Source organism: Heterodontus francisci, chromosome 3 (assembly GCF_036365525.1).
Source record: "Heterodontus francisci isolate sHetFra1 chromosome 3, sHetFra1.hap1, whole genome shotgun sequence".
Taxonomy (NCBI): Eukaryota; Metazoa; Chordata; class Chondrichthyes; order Heterodontiformes; family Heterodontidae; genus Heterodontus; species Heterodontus francisci.
The window spans coordinates 87,001,178-87,025,026 of NC_090373.1; the positions used below are offsets into that span (position 1 = coordinate 87,001,178).

At 41.1% G+C, this 23,849-nt stretch overlaps 1 protein-coding gene across 4 annotated transcripts in view; it reads right to left on the bottom strand.

Moving 5' to 3' along the window:
* Positions 1-23,447, bottom strand: part of dnajc5ga (DnaJ (Hsp40) homolog, subfamily C, member 5 gamma a) — a 53,866-nt gene extending 30,419 nt beyond the window's left edge. For 3 of the 4 annotated variants that reach the window (XM_068024096.1, XM_068024095.1, XM_068024093.1), the window contains exons 1-4: positions 23,353-23,447; positions 10,749-10,870; positions 6,568-6,781; positions 3,760-3,922 (exon numbers count right to left, since the gene is read on the bottom strand). In XM_068024096.1, coding sequence (XP_067880197.1) covers positions 3,760-3,922; positions 6,568-6,781; positions 10,749-10,858 — 487 coding nt within the window. In that variant the 5' untranslated portion in view covers positions 10,859-10,870; positions 23,353-23,447. The other variant, XM_068024094.1, reaches the window with a different exon arrangement.
* Positions 23,448-23,849: the final 402 nt, after the last annotated feature.

Genomic DNA, 23,849 nt, shown 5'->3' on the forward strand with positions numbered 1-23,849 from the left:
TTAGCAATTGGGAATTATGCAATCTGTCATGTTTGTTTCAAGCACCTCCATGAAGAGTGACGTTTCGGGAGTACAGTTCTACTTACTCATCTCAACATGTTGGGGACCATTCTAATTTTGTCAACGTTCAGTGGTTTGTCAACAAGTGATAGGAAACAGCATCAACTGAAATATTTAATTTAAGTTTCTCAATATTTTCCACCCCATAAAAAGACACTTAAGAATTGTGGTTCTATACAACCTATTTACTGATGCGGCAGACTGTGGGTTGTCTTACACAAGGCCTGAACTTGCCTCAGGTGAGTGTGCGAGATGGAGCTGTGCACATGGGAATGCACCTGTTGGCAATGACTCAAAAGCAATTTAGAACAAAATTTACTTTCTCAAATTCAGAGGGGTAAAACTAAAAAGGCCAACATTTCTTTCTTAAAAAGGGCAGCTAAGAATAAATTATACAATATTAACAACTTTGATTTAGTCCATATCATAGAATCAGAACGGTTACAGCACAGAAAGAGGCCATTCAGCCCATCATGTCCATGCTAGCTCACTGCAAGGGCAACTCAGTCCTACACCCCTGCCTTTCCCCTGTAAACTTTCTCTCTTCAGTTGATTATCCAATTCCCTTTTGAATGCCTCGATTGAAACTGCATCCACCACACTCTCATGCAGTGCATTCCAGATTCTAACCACTTGCTACGTAAATTTTTTTTCCTCACATAGTTGATGCTTCTTTTGCCAATCACCTTAAATCGAGTTCTCAATCCTTCCACCAACGGGAACAGCTTCTCCTTATCTATTCTGTCCACACCCCTCATGGTTTTGAACACCACTATCAAATTTCCAAGGAAAACAACCTATCTATCCACATAACTGAAGTTCCTCATCCCTGGAACCATTCTCCTGAATCTTTTCTGCACGTTACTGCCTTCACATCTTTCGTGGCGTAGTGGCGTTACTGGACTAGTAATCCAAAGGCCCAGGCTAATGTCCTGGGGAGACAGGTTCAAATCCCACCATGGCAGCTGGTGGAAATTAAACTTAATTTTAAAAAAAATTAATAAAAAAATACGGAATTGAAAGCAAGCCATGAAACTATTGATTGTCGTAAAAACGCAACTGGTTCACTAACGTCCTTTAGGGAAGGAAATCTGCTGTCTTTGCCTGGTCTAGCCTACACATGACTCCAGACCCATAGCAATGTGGTTGATTCGTAACTACCCTCTGAAATGGCCTAGCAAGCCACTGTTACCTTCTCAAGGGCAATTAGGGATGGGCAACAAGTGCTGGCCTTGCCAGTGGTGCGTACATCCCATGAGGCTGAACAGTGTTTTACACAGGTTTATCATAACCTCCTTGCTTTTATAGTCTATGCCCCTACTTATAAAGCCCATGATCCCTAATGCTTTAGTAAGCGTCTTCTCAACCTCGCCTGCCACCTTCAATGATTTGTGCACATATACGCCCAGGTCCCTCTGTTCCTGCACCCATATTACACAATTCCTGTCAGCAGATTTTTCTAGCAGTTTGTGCTTAGTAATCAAGGAGTCAAATCTTCATTCAAATGACTTTTAATTCAAGATTGGGATATTCAACAGATTGAAGCAATATATTTGGGCACTTTAATCCAGTAAAAATATACATAACATATTGCTCTTTCCTTATAACACGATGGGATACAACAGGCAGTTAACAATTTAAACAGAGCAACAGATCAAATAGAGACCAAAATGATCAAGTATCAACAAATCTAAAAGATAAAACCTGGAGTTTGACATTCCAATCTATAGGATTACGATTTTGTGACAATACTAAATTTGGGTCACCTTATATGCCCAACTGATCCAAGAGTGATGCAAGTACATTCAAAACCATATACCTAAATATAAATTGTTGCTCCCGTAATGTAATATATATATATATAATTATAAATAACACATTTTACACTATTTTACTGAGCTATTTTGTTTAGTCTTCTCTCATGGGAATTAAACCGTAATGAAGCAATTCATATTCTTGGTGAACATTTCTGTTTGTACACGGGTTAGGAAATTGAACACACAATTTTGATACCCAGTGTAAGCACTAAATTTGGAATAAGTCAGAAGAGGCAAGAATTCAATTCCATCTTCCTACGTTGGTTTCTTGCTATATATGGCATGAGTTACACACCTCAACTGTCTGACTCATCGCAGCTATGCTCTAAGTTAAGTACTAAGCTGTATAATGGTCTTTGAATGAAAATAAAAACTATAAAGTTTTTTTTGTCTCCATAGCACAAGTTTATTCCTTGACCAAATACTGTGAAATCAGAAAAACATGATGCGGCTAAACAACTGAAATTTAGAAACAGTTTGGTGCAAATCACAGTGCCATTGAATTATTTGGTAAGTATACTGAAACAAACAGCACTCAAAGATATTGCTCAAATAATTGTCTCAGCCAATTCTAACAATGGAGATTTTCCGAATGTGAAGTTTAGGAACTCTGATACAAGGACAATTTGGGATTGAGAGAACATGAAATATAATTATTCCCTCTTTTAGCTTAGTCCCATATGATGCTTACATTGGGTGGCAAAAATGAAACCTGAGTGGGTTGAAACAATGTTACACTAAGGCACCAATATCCAAAGATATAATTCCAACAATGAACACGTTAAAACTTTAGATACCTTGTTCAACTAAATGGGAGTGACAAAATGTTTCTTCGAGGTGTTGTCAGCAGGAATTATACAACTTTCTCTTGATTGGTCAACTTCAACGGTTTTGACAAAATTTATAGCGCAGGGTTGTATTAACAGGTGATTTATTCCTTGCTCCAGTTTTCTGCCGTTACTTATCCTCCCCCATCAAACAAAGACCCATGCAACAGTGGCTATTGGTGAAAACTTTGCGTCCAATTTTCCTTCCCTGCTTAAATTATTCCCCAAAAAACCCAAACTGAAACAAAGTATCAAGGATTACATAGCTCCTGCTCAAGTATTAACAAGAGTTTAATTTCTCAAGATTATATATCTAATGCTAACTACGAGTAAGAGCATAATTTAATGGAAAGCAATTTTACCACATTCTTCTCAACCAATCCAGCCATGAAACATGTTGTCACAAGAATTAAGGTAATTGAACATTGAGAGCATTCTATCCCATTATTGGCAGTGTCAAATAATCTTTGATGCCATTTCTACTTTTAACACAAGCACTTGAAAATCTACAGGTCAGCAATACATAGGTTTCATTTGGATGCAACATCATACTTTAGAATCAAACCCTTTCACAGTTAACAGTAGAAAGTAGAATTTATTCTTTTAATCATGGGTCACTTTCAAGACTAATGCTATACAAATTCTGGGAACCTCAGTACAGTAAAGGAAAACATTTAGCCATCTGGAACCACAAAAATGAAAACTTAAAAAAAAAATGAGGGGATCTACAAAAATCTTGACATTAAGAACCGGTTGTGCATGAATATTTCCAGTATTTGAAGCATACAACTTTATACTTTCAAAAACTGATTAATGGACCAGACCATTACATGCATTGAACTAAGAGGTACAAATTTACAGTTGGGTGATACGAAATAAAGTGTTTGGTTAACTTTTTTGAAGGATTTATTTGGTAATGTTCTTTAAAAAGCCTTTTACTGAATTCCAATGGTTAATTTGGTGTAAATAATTTGCATTCCAAGTCATAAAAAAGTTAACAGCTTACAAGATATTTTCACAGGTAACTGAAATAGTGTCCATTTGTATAGACTTACCACCATCACCACCTTGCTCTGCTCTAATCTGTGCCTCCAAGTCTTCAGGATTTATAACATCATAATCTTCCATTTCTCCTGATGGCTTGCATTTTCCACAACAGAAGAAACAGCAACAGCAACAGCAGCATCCAGTGACAATGCCACAGCATATAATAAGAGCCTGCCACATAATGAAAAGATGATTATGGTTAAAAATGTAGAGAAAGAGTTTTCTATATGCTACGGCAATAAAAAAGCAAAATCGAGCAACAAAACTACTTTAAACACTCATCACTTGACTTTATTTAAAAATCTATAAAGAGCCTGCTGGGATCAATGAGATAACCTCAGATCAAACATCATCCAGGTTCTTCAATCAAATGTCAGGACTTGAAGATAAAAAAAAAACACTGAAGGCTCTGCCACATTTATTATGGGGTTTACGGTTGAATTCTAATTGAAGCATTGCAGTTTTAGTTAATTTTCCATTATTTTTAAAATGCAAGTTCAAAATGAAATTACTTGCGTTAAAAGATCATTGCGTCCAATTTTTAAAAAGGAATTACTCCCATCTAGTACTCCAGCGTCAACAGTAGCCTACTGTGAACACTTTTAAAACCACTATTTCAGGCACCAGAAAAATGCATGCTGAGCACAAGCTTCTGCAGTTTGGTTTTGCAGGGTCATAATTAAAAAGTGTTCAAATATTTTAGTTTAATGCAATAGGATACAATTTTATTGTAATGTAATAGGAAGAACAGGCCAATTTGTCCACCCAGCACAATCTATCACTTTTTAAACAATGGCAGTTCCATCCTTAAGCCCTAATTCCATGTCTGTTTACCAACCCCCAACAAAACCCTTGTCAATACCTTTTCTTGGCACTTAAAAAAAAAATACACAATAGATTAATTCTCAACCTTTATTGGATACTACTGTGGACAAAATGTAGGGTGGTCCATGCAACACATGAGCCCTACCAGGTCAAATCTGTATCCAAGATGTACTTAGCAGTTGCTCAAACATCCTGGCACCAAATGGTCAAGTTTAATTAACTGCGAGTGACTAGACAGTGCCACATAGGAGGTAGGCATTTTCTTGAGGTTGGGGGAAGGCAGCCAAAGAAATGCATAATTTACTATTTCAAGACAAGTTCTTGAAGGCTGATTATGAATCAATACAACACTGAATTATACAGTTAAGTTCATTCTGGCTTCCGAACTGACACTCTTCTCTATAAGCATTTCCTGTTCTAATAAAAATAAAGCATTCCCAAAAACTACCTAAACTATGGATTTCCATTAAACACAAAAACTATTTAGACTGCCTGAGTTTCAGAGGGCATTTTGTTGCAGCTAACACTGCAGAGGTAAACAGTATACAAGAGGAATAGGTCACAAAAAAAGACGAAGAGAAAAAGTCAAATATTTATAGAAGACTGGCAGATCTCATGACATTTCTCACAGCAACTCATCCGATACACTATTATCCTATGTAACAATACTATCAGGGACACCAATTTATGGTGATTAAGTTGAACTGCATTTTTACTACGAGCACTGTGAAAGTGTTAGTGCATTTTCACATATTCCATGATGGTATGATCTGATCAGAGATCTGCACTTTCAATCCATCCTTCCTTCCTTTTCCCCCCACTTTGCTCCTTCCTCTTCTGACCCCTTCCCATGTCTCTCTCTTCCCTCCATTTTCTCCAAACACTCAGCCTGACCTCTCATCATCTACTAATAGTTTCCAGAAACAGTGAAGAGCAGAATAATCAGGCAAGACAACAAGGAGGGGCAGAGAGGGAGGTAGCTTAGGCGTACCCAAGGAGTAAGTGATACAAGACCAGCAGCAGGAACTGGCACATAACCAGCTGTGGGGAGGACACAAACAGTCAGCCGAGGGCTCAGTGCAGCAGGACAAGAGGTCCCATGAAAATAAATTGTAAAATAAATATTAAAACAACAAACCAACTTAAATGTCTCAAGTTCCCCATAGCATTATCTAGGCAGGAGATAGATATCAAAAGGTAAAGTGGGGTCAATTGGTTCAAGGTTACTATGAAAATATGAAAAGGGACAGGTGATGGCCATACCACCATCCATGACATTTAGGCAGGTCAACTTAAGGACTGGGCTTGAGTTCAGACTACAAAGGGCAGTTGAGGAACAGGAATGTGTCACTCCATGGCCTGGAATAAGGTGGCCACTAACTAGTGGATGTCCTGAAAGTGGGGTGGAAACCCCCCACAAAAATCAGGTTTGAAACACTGGTAAAAATACTCAAAAATTGGGTGGCTGGGAGTGCAGAGGAGAAAAGATGTCTACTAATGTCATATGACGAGAAGGATAATACAGCATTTTCCAATATAAATGCTCCCTTAAAGTTTGACGCAGAAATGACAGGAAGTAGGGCTTGGTTGACAGGAAACGTTATATGCAAGCTTTTGTACATATCAGCTATATAGATATTGAACATCAAAACACTCTACACAATAATACAAAGCATGGAAACAAATTCAATCTATATCTCACTCATGTATTGGAAAACAGGTCAGATACACAAAGGCACACATTGACTCAAGTTCATGGTATGGGATCAAGAGTATAGCCAGTTTGATGCATACATTTGCTTTATGTTGATTTCAATGCAGAAAATCAAACAAAATTTGGTGACCAACATCTGAATACCATGAATAGCAGAAACGCTGACAACTGAAAACTGAACCATTTTAGGCTAGCAAAATTTTTTAGAAATTTTTCTACAAATCCCAAGATGCACATTTCAATTCAAACATATTAACAGATTTAAAAATAAACTCACCTTAAACCAACATTTGTTCATCAAAAAGTAGTATTTGACACTCTCCTCTCCAAACTGTTCAGCCACATATAGTCCCATTGAGCCATACTCATCATAGATGCGTTTCTTATTGTCATCATTCAGAATAGCATTTGCATTATTTATTTCCTTAAACTTTTCCGATGCATCAGGATTGTCTGGATTTTTGTCTGGGTGATACTTGAGAGCGAGTTTTCTAGTTGGAAAACAGAACGATAAAAACTTCAAGACTAAAAACTTGGTCACAGATGCTGCTGGAGACAAATTGTTCTTGAGTTTGGGCTATCTCAAAACAATAATAAAAACACAATGTGCTAGAAATACTCAGGAGGTCAGGAAGCGTCAATGGAGAGAAAAACACATTGTTTTTCTCTCCACAGATACTGCCTGACCTGCTAAGTATTTTCGACACGTTCCGTTTTTATTTCAGATTTTCAGCATTCGCAGTATTTTGATTTTGTATTTGTTTCTAATTCAATATAAACTGGAAATTAAACCAGTTTCCTTAACCACCTAATACAAACAAAGGTGAATATGGTTGTTGATGTCATTCATCACAGCCCCAGGACATCACTGCAGGAGTTCCTTAGGATAGTGTTCTAGGCCTAAATATCTTCAGCTGCTTTAATAAATAAACATCAGCCATGGCTCAGAGGTAGCACTCTCGCCTCCGAGTCAGAAGGTTGTGGTTTCGAGCATCACTCCAGGGACTTGAGTGCAGGGCTGATACTCCAGTGCAGTACTAAGGGAGTGCTACACTGTGAAAGGTGTCGTATTTCAGTTGAGACACTAAACGGAGGCCATCTCCCTTCAAGTGGATGTAAAACCACCTCTGCTCGAAAATGGCATTACTATAAAATAATACAGCATAGGAGGAGGATATTCTGCCCATCAGGCTGGTGTCTGCTCTCTGAAAGAGATATTCCAATTCCCTCTTTCCCCATAGTCCTGCAAATATTTTCTTCACAAGTATTTATCCAACTCTTAAATCCTACTATTGAATCTGTATCCACCACCCTATCAAGCAGTTCAATCCAGATCACAGCTTGTTGGATAAGCTTGCCTCCACCCTATTTCTCCCCTTCTGGTTCTTTTACCAATTAGCTTAAATGTATCCTCCAATTACTTACCCTTCATCATTGGAAACAGCTTCTCATTTAAAATTTAGATAGAGTAAATATCTCTATCAATTTCCTCTTACCCTTCTCTGCACTAAGCAGAACAACCTCAGCTTCTCCAGTCTATCCATGTAACTGTAATCCCTCATCCTTGGAAGCATTCTAGGAAATCTCTTCTGTATCCTCTCCAAAGCCTTCACATACTTGCTAAAATATGGTGCCCAGAATTGGACAGAATACGCAGCTGGGGCTGAACTAATGTTTTATATAGATTTAGCATAACTTTCTGGCTTCTGCATTCTATGCCTCTGTTTAGCATCCAGGATCTCATAAGCTTTAACTTTTTTTCAAAAAAACCTTCATTGGTTTGTACAAAAACACCACTAGGTCTCCCTGCTCTTGTATCATCACGAGACCCCCCACCATCAATATTCTGGGGGTCACCATTGACGAGAAACTTAACTGCATAAGCTACACAATTGTCATACCCATTAAAGCTGGTCAAAAATTGGGTGTCCTGGGGCAAAATGCTCACCTTCCAACTCCCCACCACTGACAGGGCAAAAGTCAGAAAAGTGATGGAATATTCTCCACTTGCCTTGATGGGTACTGCTCCAACAACTCTCAAGGAACTCAACATTATCCAGGGCAAAGCGGTCTGCCTGATAGGAAACCCATCCACTGGCTTAATCATTCACTCCTCCATCAGTGTTCTGTGGCTGCAGTGTATACCATCTACTGCCAAGGCTTCTTCAGCAACACTTCTCAAACCCATGACCTCTACCACCTGGAAGGACAAGAGCAACAGGTGCACAGGCACACCATCATCTCCAAGTCCCATACCATCCTGACGTAAACATATATAATTGCTTTTCCTTCTCCGTTGCTAGGTCAAAATCCTGTAACTCCTTTGCCAACAGCATTGTGGGAGTGCATTCACCACATAGACTACAGAGGTTCAAGATGGTCCAGCACCACCTTGGGGCATCTGGGGATTAGCAATAAATACGGCCTCACTAGCAAAGCCCATACTCTACAATCTGGACCGACATTTAAGTGCAGCATTGAGAGAAAATATCCATTGTTAGGAAGTACAATCTTTCAATTAAGATGTTACACTGATGTCTACATTTTCAGTCAGATAAAGGACCCCAAGCCACTAATTAAAGAACAGGGGAGCTCACTTGGTATCCTGGTCAACATTTGTTGGCCAACTAGTACCCCCACAACAGCTTAACTTGTTATTTATCTAACTTTCTGTGTGCAAGTTGACTGTTGTACTTGGCAAAACAAGTTACTACACTTCAAAAGTAAACTGTTGGCTGTGAAATACTTGAACATGTGGAGGACATTAGAGGAGCTTAATAAATCTAAGCATTCACCGTAATGTTGGCACTGATTTAGAAACACCCTAGTCACAGTAAAGGTTTGCAAAGGAAACCCGACCAAGCCCAAATGCCAGACCCGGAAGTGCGACCCTATCCGGACCTGTCACATCGTCGGGTCCCATCGGGGTTGGGTCAAGTAGCAGGCCTTTACCCATGTACTGATGTAAAGGCCTGCTACCCGACTCCGATGGGACCCGACAACATGTGTCGGGTTCGGGTCGGTCTTCCAGGTCCAGCATTCGGGTTCGGTCGGGTTTCCTTTGCAGACCTTTACAGTCAGAGTACTTCTCAGTTGCACAGCATGTAAAAGCCATGCCAGGGTGATCAGTTCATATATCTTGACTGCCATATCTAACAGCATGCCATATTCTATGCAGGAAGGTTTTTGCACATCTATCTAACAACTGTCAGGCCCAGTCTTCACAGCATTAGGGGTCTTTAGGGAGCCAGATGCAAAACTGTGCCATCTGTTGAGGGTATCTGCAGTTACCATGCAGCATATGGCTGGCCCATCCTGAAATGTGGCTTCACCTCCTTGCAATTTACAGTTCTAGACTATAGGAATGGTACAATGGAGTGCTACAGTTGGCAATCCTTCCTTCAACCAACTCATGTAGTAACAGTTTTATTTTAGTGTCCACACTAGAGGGTGGGTACTATATTTCTGTCACTTGTCTACAACTTGTGCTTTCTTTCCCTTCATTTTTGCACATCACTTCTTAGCCTTCTCCCCTACAGCCTTGGCAAAGGCTGCTGTGGGTTGAAATGTCTTTGAAGCCTTTTCCAAAATTTCCTGGGTTTTGTCTCCCAATATTTCCTCCATTGTGAACCACTGGAAACATACCCCTACATCATGTCTAAAATAAAGGCTATTAAAAAAAAAGCAGAATCCCATGAATCCCACAACATAGCAATAAGCCATAGCATTCAGCAAAGTCCAAAGTTTGATCCCTAAACTGTGGTGCAATAGCTGAATTCAGCTACAGTAGTGGAGATGGTATAATTGACCCTATTTTAGGTTAGGGAGGGAGGAAACTAATTAAGCTAGGGTTTCAGATAAAAATCACCATTAACTTCAGGAAGAGGGTTTTGGACATCAGATCACAGGGTTTGCTGTGATTTCCTTACTACCCATGATCCAATCAATCTATGGCATAATGAGTGAAAGATGGAGGAGTGAGAAAGGGTGTTTAAAAATGAGGAGAGGAAAAAAAATTGCAAGAGGAGAAAATAAAATAGGCTCTCCAACAATGCAGCACTCCCTAAGTAATACATTGAAGTGTTAACTAGACTCTGTGCCAAACCTGGTTTATGGGATCCTCATGAGACCCTGGGCACTTGATAAATCTACCTGGCACTAGTTTAAGTATGCAGAGAACAACCATATATGTGCAGAGTTCTAGTGGGCATAAAAATTGAAGTTCTAAAGTGGCAGTGTACACAGGAAGTCCATACTGTGAATTTGTAAACACAATATATGTGCAGTCATAAAGCATCCTTACACATTCCAAAATTCTGAAAGATAAAACTCTGCACTATTTTATGACATCAGTTTTGCACAATAGTTACTGGAAAGTCTTGAAAAATTTAAACGGTCAAGCTTTCAAATGGAACAGTACAATTTAATGGTTTTCAAAAACAATCAGTTGTTTCATACCTGTATGCTTTTTTGATTTCCTCTGGCGTAGCTCCTTTCTCCAATCCTAGTGCCTTGTATAAGCTTTCACCTGTTCGGGACATCGTACGTTGAAGTCGTGGTGTAGCCATGTTGGCAGGCAGCTTTAAGAGAAAAACGCATTTTAGTTTGATGTGAATTTGGCAGTGTTTCAACAAGCATGTTCTTATTAAATGTGAAGCTTCGCCAGGTCAGGCTCTGTCAATATTTGACTATATTCCAGCACCTTATTTCTTTAAAATGTAAGGATATGCTATGATGGTTTGCTTACATCAACAAGTAGATAACATTTGACATTAAAGCTTCAATTGGTAAATGCCCAGGAAGAAAGGGAAGTTTTCCCACTTTTGGTATCCGTCAATATCAAAGACTCACAGGTGTAAAGTTAGATCACAGATCAAAGTACAGACTAAACTGAAGTCAATAGGAATCAATGAGAAAACTCTCTGCTGGCTGGAGTCATACCTAGCGCAAAGGAAGATGGTTCTGGTTGTTGGAGACCAAAAATCTGAGCTCCAGGACATCACTGCAGGAGTTCCTCAGGGTAGTGTCCTAGGCCCAACCATCTTCAGCTGCTTCATCAATGACCTTCCTTCAATCATAAGGTCAGAAGTGGGGATGTTCGCTGATGATTGCACAATGTTCAGCACCATTCGCGACTCCTCAGATACTGAAGCAGTCTGTGTAGAAATGCAGCAAGACCTGGACAATATCCAGGCTTGGACTGATAAGTGGCAAGTAACATTTGCCCCACACAAGTGCCAGACAATGACCATCTCCAACAAGAGAGAATCTAACCATCTCCCCTTGACATTCAATGGCATTACCATCACTGAATTCCCAACTATCAACATCCATTGACCAGAAACTGAACTGGAACAGCCATATAAATATCGTGGCTACAAGAGCAGCTCTGAGACTAGGAATCTTGCGACTAGTAACTCACCTCCTGACTCCCCAAAGCCTGTCCACCATCTACAAAGGCACAAGTCAGAAGTGTGATGGAATACTCTCCGCTTACCTGGATGGGTGCAGTTCCAACAACACTCAAGGAGCTCAACACCATTCAGGACAAAGGAGCCCACTTGATTGGCACCCGATCCACAAACATTCACTCCTCCACCACCGACGCACAGTAGCAGCTGCGTGTACCATCTACAAGATGCACTGCAGCAACGCACCAAGGCTCCTTAGACAGTACCTTCCAAACCTGCGACTTCTACCAACTAGAAGGACAAGGGCAGCAAATGCATGGGAACACCACCACCTGCAAGTTTCCCTCCAAGTCACACACCATCCTGACTTGGAACTATATTGCCGTTCCTTCACTGTCGCTGGGTCAAAATCCTGGACCTCCCTTCCGAACAGCACAGTGGGCGTCCATACCTCACATGGACTGCAGCGGTTCAAGTAAGCAGCTCACCACCACCTTCTCAAGGGCAATTAGGGATGGGCAATAACTGCTGGTCTAGCCAGCAATGCCCACATCCCATGAATGAATTTTAAAAAACTAAGCCAGATTCAAAACTCCTTCTACCCAGCCTGAAGATGGATCATAACCCCAATCACAACAGCAACCCCCAAAGCACTGATGTGACACTTGTACTCCCACATAAAATACACAATTTCAGTAAGAGTCAGTTTAGTGCTTTGGATATATGTTCAGTGGAACAGTCAATCTGTTATATTGCACGAGAGGGAGAGAGGAAAAGGCAAAAATTTCATTTCATCAATGTGAATTAGATCTAAACCCAAGTCTGAAGGTACACTAAGCTGCTTGCTACTGTCTCCAATTTTCCAACTGATACAATTGGGCCATCCAAGACAGGCATTGAAGTTTTGGGAACAGGGCAAACCCCATTAAGCCCAAACCCTTTTTTAAAGATCTTGAGCCAAACCAGTTCGCTTCTTACCATAATCATTCAAAATGTCTTTTCTCTTTCCAAAGATGCAGCTAATTGCCTCTAACACATTTACACCTTCCAATAACTTTCTCTGAAAGTTCTTCCACAAATCTGTTATTCTGTAGGTGAAAAAGTTTCATCTCACTTCTTACTCTGAATATCTAAACATGTAAATAACCATCACCTGGTATTTGAATTATTCGCTATATGTACAATTTGACAGGATAAATATCAATTTCATTCATAATTCTAAACTTTATCTCAAAATATGGTCCCTTTTCCCAAGAAATGGATCCCAATTTACTTAACCTTTCTCAAAAACTATGCTTGCTCATGTCCAGAACTGCTCACCTCTGCACTCCTTTCAAGAACAATAGGAAATGCTTTAAAAAAAAACACGCTGAGGTCTGGGGTGGATGTAATGGCCACTCAACCATAACGAAGAGTTACAGAATTCAGTGCAATGTTTGGGTAAGATATCACACAACAATGTTGCTATCAGTTTGGCTATGTTTATTTACAATACAGGTGGGTTGGACCAGATTTCTGATTCGTCTTCAGAGCAGACCAAACACACCCAGTTTATCTGGAATGCGTAGTCTGATCCTGTCTTTGTCAGGCATACAGGCAACAGAGATCACAGTACTGCTGTGATTGTACAGTATGGCTGAGGAAGATGTAAATCATGTAAGAACAGTGATATGATAGAATGCACAAAGTGGAGCTGTAGTTAGCTTTGTGAAGATCTTCTTACCTAGTGTTCTGCAATTGTAATTATAGTTGTCCTAAAGACTTTATATCCTAATTAGTGGGTTAGTTACTTCTTTGGAGTTTTATGTTTTTTCCCTTCCGAAAGTGATAAAAATTCTCTAATTCAGAATGAAGGGACCAAGGTCAAGCCTACAATGTTAATGCAGCAACTTTCAGGGAACAGAAAACAGGAAGTGCAAATACTCAACGGCCTCCAATTCTCAGGTGGTGCAACTATAGCAGGAAGTTAGTAAAGATTTGCCAGTCAATAAACTTGGAGGGAACTTGCAGGTGGTGGTGCTCTCGTGTTTGCTGCCCTGTCCTTCAGGACAGATATCATGATAGAGATAGAGATCATGGCGTTGTTGAAGGAGGCTTGGTGAGTTGCTACAGTGCATCTTGTAGATGGTACACACTGCTGCCACTGTCCACCAGTGATGGAGGGAATGAATGTTTCAGGCTGAGGATGGGATGTTGATCAAGCATACTGCTTTGTCCTGGATGGTGTTGCTGGAGCTGCACTCATTCAGGCAAGTGGAGAGTATGCCATCACACTCCTGACTTCTGCCTTGTCAATAGGCAGGCTTTTGGGAGTCAGGAGGCAAGTTACTCTCCACAGAGTGCCCAGCCTCCGACCTCTTCTGAGTGCCGTAGTATTTATATGGCTGGTCCAGTTAAGTTTCTGGTCAATGGTAACCCCCAGGATGGTGGGGGATTCAGCGATGGTAATGCCATTGAATGTCAAGGGGAGATGGTTGAATTCTCTCTCACTTGAGATGGTCATTGCCTGACACTTGTGTAGCATGAATGTTACTTGCCAATTATCAGCCCAAGCCTGAATGGTGTCTACGTCTTGCTGCATGTGGGCACCAAGTGCTTCAGCATTTAAGGAGTTGCAAATGCACTGTATACTGTGCAATCAGCAAACATCCCCACTTCTGACCTTATGTTGGACGGAAGGTCACTGATAAAGCAGCTGAAGAAGGTTGGGCCTAGGAAACTACATTGAGGAACACCCACTGTGATGTCAAGGTTTGTAGGGTGAATGAGTGAACAGTTGTTGTGTAGGGGGAGGTTGAGGGCGGATGACCGCAGAAAAAAAAAAAGTATACCTTCCACCTCCATATCTATAAAAGATGCTAGTTTCAGTGCACCTAGTACTCGACTGTTCCCACCACCTTAACCAATTTTATAACTCTTTTCTCAAACAAATTCTCTCACTACTACAAATTACTCAAAGTTAATGACAAACAAACTTGAAAAAAACTACTTCCACTGGCATCCCTCCTCTGTTCCTTCCATCCTTAACTCTAATGTCAAGCATGGACCACCAACTCTAAAATTAAAAATATTTGCTCGCCAGCTTCCACATCCTTCACTCCCTTTACTGCAGAAACTAATACCCTACTTCCCCAGAGTCTGGACTTCAAATCATTAAACTTCATCTCCCTTGTTATCAAGCTCATCTGCTTCAAGAAGCCCACCTTTCTGTAGCCTCGAGTTCCCAACAGCTATGCAACTTATATAATAAAAGCAAAATGCCGCAGATGCTGGAAATCTGAAATAAAAACAAAATGCTGGAAATACTCAGCAAATCAGGCAGCAGCTGTGCAGAGAGAAGCAGGGTTAACGTTTCAGGTCTGTGACCTTTCAGCAGCAACTCCATTTCCTTGGCACTACACTTGCCGACATCAATGGCTCTATTTCAGTCATCATTTGCTCAAAAAGTCTACTCTAAACCACATCATGCTCTCTAAACATGTATCGCCAAACTCTCTTTATTCTCCAAGTTTCTAGAATATGCCACAACCTGAGCTCAACTCTACCATTCCCTATCTGAATTGCTTCAGTCCAGTTCCCTCCATGCCCAAAACACAACCTCCTTTGTGACTAATAGTCTCCTCGACCTCCCCATGGTATTTAGTTTAGTTTAGAGATACAGCACTGAAACAGGCCCTTCGGCCCACCGAGTCTGTGCCGACCATCAACCACCCAGTTATACTAATCCTACACTAATCCCATATTCCTACCAAACATCCCCACCTGACCCTACATTTCCCTACCACCTACCTATACTAGTGACAATTTATAAAGGCCAATTTACCTACCAACCTGCAAGTCTTTTGGCTTGTGGGAGGAAACCGGAGCACCCGGAGAAAACCCACGTAGACACAGGGAGAACTTGCAAACTCCACACAGGCAGTACCCAGAATCGTACCCGGGTCCCTGGAGCTGTGAGGCTGCGGTGCTAACCACTGCGCCACTGTGCCGCCCCATGAGGATTTTTCCATCCTCCACTGTCATCACCATCCCACCTCCACAGATCTCTTGGAAATTTCCAAACTAGTACTACCCTCCACCTTCATTAAACCAGTGAACCAAACACCACACTAAGTACTACAAAACCCCAAAACACACCCCCTGCCATACTATCAGATACCTAGATTCATTTCTTCCCAACCAGAGGACCATTCTTCCCATGATACCAAAGTCCAGGATAGCAAACAAAGCCCCAGTGCAGCTAAAACCCACTCCATTCCCTAGTATTGCTAAATACTGGATAGCTACCTTCAACTTATGAATATAATCTTTTGTACGCACACACCATCTCCAATTTCCAGGTGTCATGGTTTTGCAAGATCTTTTTCAGCATTTATTAAATTACATATGTAAATATTTAAAATGGAAATGCCGAATATCGATATTTGCCTGTAACAATTCTGATCAGTAGTTGGGACTTTGGAATGAACTTATGTTTCCCTCCCAACTCTTATCAACTGACCGTGGGCAATGTCACAGGCAATTTATGGTGTATAAATTAAAGGGCACTCATTTATAATTTTCACAGAATAATGGACAGTCAATTCAATCCTGAAAGCACCATATAATAAAACCTGAATTTGGCATAGTTACGATAAATCAGTTATCTTGATGAAATACTGTGTTACATAGTTTAACACAATTGTTAGTATCTCATCTGGAGGATGACACCCATCCGCCCCCCAGCAATGCATGAACTCCAGAAACCAAACCTGGAGTGGGGCTGACTCAAGAAGACAGTGTCAGCGTGGCTCAATTGGTAGCACTGACAAGTGAATGTTAAAATGAAGGAGTATCATGCGATCATGATTTTGCTTTAACATGAGTATATACAGTTATGAAGCACAGCCCTTTGTGGTAATTCCCAGTTCTCCTGTAATGTCATTCTATCTGGACTTTAAAAATTATTTACTATACAAAGCCTTAGTGTTTCAATGAAAACCGGTGTAAAATCTGTTAATTGCCTAAACTTTTAAAACAAATTCATAAAATGTTTCAAATATAAGGAAATCTGACAACAGCAAAACAAGGTGCAAAATGTGAGCAAACCCTCCTAAATGAAATAACTTTTTCCATCAGACTCAATTTAATATCTCACTTGTTCTGTGCTGCTCGTATTGATTTAAGTTCCTGCTTTTGTTACTGTTATGGCACAATCCTGCTACTTTTGTTCATGGCCAATGCAAAAATCCATTTCCATAGCAAGTGCTACGTTCCCCAACAACCAAAACACAATCTGGAATAGCAGGCAAACAACAAATAATGAATCTTTTTACATCAGGTGCACACAAGATAATACTGATTCCCACCATAAATTCCTGTTCTCTCCAGTTAATGGACAGAACAGTCTAGTTTGGACTACAACCACATTGAAAACTAAAATTAAACAGAAGTAGAACAACAGACTTCACCAGATTGTGGAACTTCAAATAACAACGCCTCTCTTTCAAATTAAGTCACAAAGCCTCAATAAGTCTCACTAACAAAAGCAAAATATAACAAATACTGGAAATTTGAAACAAAAACAAAATGTTGGAAATACTCCGGTCAGGCAACATCAGTTGAGAGCAAGAAAGAGTTTACGTTTTAGGTCTGTGACCTTGAATCAGAACTGGGAAAAGTTAGAAATGTAATAGGTTTTAACCAAGTGAAAAGGGGGGAGTGGGAGAAAAACAACAAAAGGAAAGAGCTGGAATTGGTAATAGAGATAGGGGAGAGGCTAGTAGGGATTTGAAAATAAGGATGAAAATTCAAATTGTAGAAGTTGAGAGACCAGCAGTCAATGTAAGTCTTTAAGGACTGTGATGATGGGCAATGGGACTTGGTGCTAGATCGGATATAGACTGCAGTATTTCAGATGATCAGAAGTTTAGAGAAGGCGGAGAATGGCAACGTGGTCAGGGAAGCTTTGGAACAGTCAAGTCTATAAGCAACAAAGGCAAAGATGAAGGTTTCAGCAGCACATAGGCTGAAACAAAGATGAAGTTGTGTGGTGTTATGCGGGATGGGTAGAGGAAGTAGACAGTGGTGTGATGAGGTTCAGCTTGGGACTAAATTGAAAGTGGAGATAAAGAAATGTCTGGTTCATTCTGAGTCACTGAATAGCAAGGGTATGAAGTTTATGGTGGGGTCTAAAGGGGATGGCTTTAGTCTTCAGTGTTTGTGGTGCAAACTGCAGGTCATGCAAGACTGGATGTTGGGCAGTCTGACAACAGACAGGCAGTGGAAGGGTTGGAAAAGGTGTACAGAGATGGGTGTTGTGAACATTTATTTGAAAGCTGTTCACATGTCTACAGATGTCATTGCCAAGGGGCATCTTGTAAATGAAGAGCGTACTCCAGAAGTAATCATTGGGCCAAGACAAGCCATTGCTAGAGCTACTCTGGAAAGGCAAGAGTGGAGCCAAGTAATGGCAGCCTGAATCAGCTGGACAATGGAGGCGTGCTGGAAAAGGATGTTGTGGTTGACTGTGTCAAAGGCTGCAGGGAAAACAGAGAGATAAGGCACCATGGATACAGAGGGTGACTTCTGACTTTAAAATGTGGGGAAATGTGATGTCATTCACTTAGGTAGGAAGAATAGAAAAACTGAATATTTTTTAAATCATGAATTAACTGTTGGTGTTCTGGGGTTTGGGCATCCTGATACACAAAATGCAAAGTTAACATGCAGGTACAGCAAGCAAATACTATGTTGGCTTTTACTGCAAAGGTGTTGGAGTACAAGAGTAAGGCAGTCTTGCTGCAATTGTACAGGGCTATGGTGAGACCACACCTGGAATACTGTGTACAATTTTGGTTTCTGTACCTAAAGGAGGAGATCCTTGCCTTAGAAAGGGTACAACGAAGATTCAATAGATTGATTCCTCGGATCAGTGTTGCCCGATGAGCAGATATTGAGTAGAATGGGTCTATACTCTGGAGTTTAGACTGGTCAAAATCCTGGAACTCCCTACCTAACAGCACCGTGGGTGTACCTACACCCCAAGGACTGTAGCGGTTCAAGAAGGCAGCTTACCAGTACCTTCTCAAGGGCAATTAGGGATGGGCAATAAATGCTAGCGACACCCACATCCCATGAATGAATATAAACGAGAGGTGATCTCATTGATCAAGATCTTGAGAGGGCTAAGAGGGTTGATACAAAGAGGCTGCTTCCCCTGAATGGAGTGTCATTTCAGGATAAGGGGTTGGCCATTTAGGACTGAGTTGAGGAGAAATGTATTCACTCAGAGTATTGTGAATCTTTGGTATTCACAACCCAAGGGCTGTGAACACTCTTCAAAGTTGCAACATCCTTCCAGTAAAGGACTATAACTATTCTCCACATCAGAAATTAGGGTCAGAAACTCAAGTTTTTTTTTAAGACTGCTACGGTTATACAGCACACTTATAATTTCAGTCTCTAAGTGAACACAAAATTAGAATAGTTTTATTAATTATGACACATCGCAGTGTACAATTGCGCTTCTACGAGAAAGTAAGTGAAGAGATTCAAATGCCCTAATCTATCACAGTACCCTAATGTGCAAAGCCATTTGGATTATCTTTGGAACAACCAGTACATAGAAGTGCTATCAGCAACTCGGCTGATGCGTCATATGAAAGATCCAATGAACTGTGCACAAAAATGAATCACTTTGTGGTAGTAAGGGAGATAGATGGGGAAGGTCGAGGAAACTTTTCCAGGGAAGCATTCAGACGATTAAGCACAATTGCATTTTTTTCAAATGCAAAAATAAGCCCACATGAACTTCAAAGCATTCTCCTTCTTGATGCATTTTGGAAGGAAAAATGAGGAGAGGCAATATAAACTAAATGGCACAAATATAAAAGTGTTGCAACGAGAAAGATCGGGGGGTTCACGAACAAATTTTTGACGTTAGTAGAACAAGTTGTGAATGCACATGGGATCCTTGGCTTTATAAATAGAGGCTTGGCGTCCACAAGCAAGGAAGTTAAGCTAAACTTTTATAAACCACTGGTTAGGCCTCAGCTGGAGCATAATGTTCAATTCTGAGCAGCACACTTTAGGAAAGATGTCAAGGCCTTGGAGTGAGTGCAGTGCAGATTTAACTAAAGTCCTGCATCCCTAGTCCCATTCTGTTATGTTATGTGGAGAGACTAGAGAAGCTGGGATTGTTCTCCTTCAAGCAAAGAAGGTAAGAGAGAGATTTAAGAGAGGTGTTTAAAAACCTTGAAGGGCTCTGAAAGAGTAATTAAGGAGAAACTGTTTCCACTGGCAGGAGGGTCAGTAAACAGATTTAAGACTAATGTCAAAAGGGCCAGAGGGGAGTAAGGATTTTTTTTTTTTAAATACAGTGAGTTGTGATCTGGAATGGACTGCCTCTGAAAGGGTGGTGGAAACAGATTCAAGAATAACTTTCAAAATGGAATTGGATAAATACTTGAAAAGGCAAAATTTTCAAGGCTGCAGGAAAAGAGCAGAGGAGCGGGACTAATTCAATATCTCTTTCAAAGAGCCAGCACAGAAAGGATGGGCCAAATGGCTTCCTGCTGTGCTCCATGATTTTTCTTCATAATTAATTACTCCCAACCAAGATTTAAGCTAGTTATTTACTCAGATTATTCATATGTTCACCATTAAATCTACAGAACCAATTTGTTCCATAAACATACCAACTCTTTGAAAGTCAGTTTGCCCAGAAATTTATAAACTTTCATTGATATTTATTATGAACAGAACGTATTTTCTAATCACTGATTCAGAAACCCTAATTTGATATTCTCCTCTACACTTCTCAATGCATGCACCAGTGACAGTTTCGCCATCGTTACTACTGCAAAATCCAGACCCTTGAATCTGTGTCCTCTGTTTACTGACCCTTCTGCCACTGGAAACAATTTCTCATTTACTTGGTCAACCAACATCTTATATTTATATAAATGCAATAAAGTATCCCAAGGCAATTCACAGGAGCATTATAAAATAAAATATGATACCAAGACACATAAAATGATATTAAGTCAGATGACCAAAGGCTTCATTAAAGAGGTAGGTTTTAAAGAGTGTCTTAAAGAAGGAAAGAGAGATAGAGGAGTGTTGGGAGGGAATTCCAGAGCTTAGATCAGAGGCAACTGAAGACACAGCCACCAATGGTGGAGCAATTAAAATCTGGGATGCTCAAGAAGCCAGAATTAGATGAGCACAGATATTTGAGGGTTATGGGGCTGGAGGAGATTACAGAGTCGGAGAGGGGCGAGGCCATGGAAGGATTTTTTTAATTCATTCATGGGATGTGGGTGTCGCTGGCTAGACCAGCATTTATTGCCCACCCCTAAATGCCCGAGAAGGTGGTGGTGAACTACCTTCTTGAACCGCTGTAGTCCATGTGGGGTATGGACACCCACTGTGCTGTTCAGAAGAGAATTCCAGGATTTTGACCCAGTGTCAGTGAAGGAATGGCGATATAGTTCCAAGTCAGGATGGTGTGTGGCTTGGAGGGGAACCTGCAGGTGATGATGTTCCCATGCATTTGCTGCCCTTGTCCTTCCAGTTAGTAGAGGTCGTGGGTTTGGAAGGTGCTGTCTAAGGAGCCTTGGTGCGTTGCTGCAGTGCATCTTGTAGATGGTACACACTGCTGCCACTGTGCGTCAGTGGTGAAGGGAGTGAATGTTTGTGGATAGGGTGCCAATCAAGCAGGCTGCTTGGTCCTGGATGGCGTCGAGCTTCCTGAGTGTTATTAAAACAAGAATGAGATGTTGCTCGATTGGGAGCCAATGTAGGTCAGTGAGCACATGGGTGATAGGTGAATGGGATTTGGTGCGAGTATAGACACGGTCAGCAGAGTTTTGGATGACCTCAAGTTTACGGAGGATAGAATGTGGGAGGCCAGCCAGGCGTGCATTGGAATAGTGAAGCCTAAAGGTAACAAAGGAATGAGTAAGGTTTCAGATGAGTTGAGACAGAGATGAAGTTGGGCAATTTTACGGAGGTGGAAACAGCCTTAGTGATGGCACAAATATGTAAACTCTATGATTTTGAAAACCTCGATCAAATCTCATCTTAACCATCCCTGCCTAAGGAGAACAATCCCTTCTTCTCTAGTCTCTCCATGTAACTGAAGTCCTGCATCCCTGGTAGCATTCTAGTAAATTTTTTCTGCACCCTCCAAGACCCTGTCTACCCTCAGGTGGACCTAAAAGATCCATGGCAACATTTCAAAGAACTCAGTGTCTTGGCCAATATTTACCTGGTCACTACCATGTTGCTGTTTGTGGGACCTTACTGTGCACAAATTAACTGTCGCATTTTCTCCATTGGCTACACTTCAAAAGTACTACATTATCTGTAAAGCACTTTAGGATATCCTGAGGTTGTGATGGTGTTACATAAATGAAAACTTTTTGTTCTTTTAACTTGCGACATTAACCACCTCACTGAGCTTTAATATAAATCTACCAAATTCAAACCCACAAGCTGTACTGTTCTTTGCTTGTCTTTACCTTCTTTCCATTCCCCTGAATACAACACACACCTTTGTTAGGCTACAGTCAATTCATTTTTAATTTTGTTTACGTTAGCTAAAAGAGGAAAGAAGATTACAGATGATTAACTGGCTGATTAAAGCAGCAGTACACGGCAGTAGCATTAGGTCAGCTTTATTATATGAAATATTCAAAAAGAAACACCCAACACAACATCCAACAAGCATTTGTGGTTACAGAACATTCCAACAGATGATGGCAGAACTTCCCAAGATTCTTACACGTGGAGGCAGACACTACTGATGGCACATCAACTTTGGCAACTGTCAACTTCACCACCCGCATCCCCTCTCACCCGCTGCAACAGATTCATTCCCTCCTTTCTGGTATGAATTTAACCCCCACTTTTCCTCTCTCCCCTGCCATTCCTGAACTGCTTCAACCTCATCCACTCCCTTCTTCCCAGACCAGCTTCACCATCAACCTCCCCTGCTTCCTGCCACCCACCCCCATCAGTACCAAGGTCTAAGTCCCATTCAAGAGACTTGTGCACAAAAATCTTGGCTGAGACTGTAGTGCAATACAAAAAGAGTGTTACACTATCAGATGCCATCTTTTGGATTAGACATTAAACTGAAGCCTTGAGTGCCCTCTCAGGTGGGTGTAAAAGATCACATGGCTATATTTTGAGGAGGAGTGTGTCCTAGCCAATATTTATCCCTCAATTAACAACACAAAACTGGTCATTATCGCTTTGCTGTTTCCTACATAACAACAGTAACTACACTTCAAAAGTACTTCATTGAATGTAAACTTATAAAGCTCTTGGTGAAATCCTGAGATCGTGAAAGGCGCTACATAAATGTAAGTCAGTCTTCCTTTTCAGCTTCCTCTCTCTGCTCCCCCTTTTCCAAGACAACTTCACTCCTCCTCTTCCACCCACGCTCCCGGAACAGCTTCACCACATTTCATTACAGGCGTCTTGCTGATTTAACTGCCGAAAATTAAAATGTTTGAAACAACTCCGAAATAACAAGACACCAGCCGGCCCCATCTTGCTGATTGTTTCCTACCCGCAGCTCGATCCTCTGGGCTCGACCTTACACGCCGCCGCCTGGCAGCTCGACACCAACCAACCTCCGGCCAGCCGGCCAAGCTTCTTACCTATGGCTAAACAAACAGTGACCGGCGCCAAGAATCAGGTGGTTCCAGTATCAACCACACTGCCTCCCCCTCGCTCAGCTTCAGGGCGCAGGCGCGGAGCCGCCGGAAGTGACGGTCCGAGGCACCAGCGGAAGTGCCTCTGTCAGGTGGTGGTGGTGGCTGCAGGAGTGGCGGCAGTGGTTAATGGTAGTCCTCGAACACCCCAGAGCTCATGAGCTGAAATTTGTATTTTTAAAAAAAATAGCTGATGTTTTGTTCTAGGGGAATGGGGATCTGATCTGTTTAATCCCTTACAGCGAAAGGAAGGTGCGGTTCCCAGTTGGGTTGGCCTTTGACCACCATCATTCCACACGTGATAATTGGCAACAGGGGTGGGTCTTCAGTGCAGGTTTACCAACATTATTCACATCTCAAGAAAAATATTCGCCAGCAGTGGAAGTTGCCTGGGGACAGGTTAAGGATTCTTGTTGACTGATGTGTTTGCTAATATATTGAAT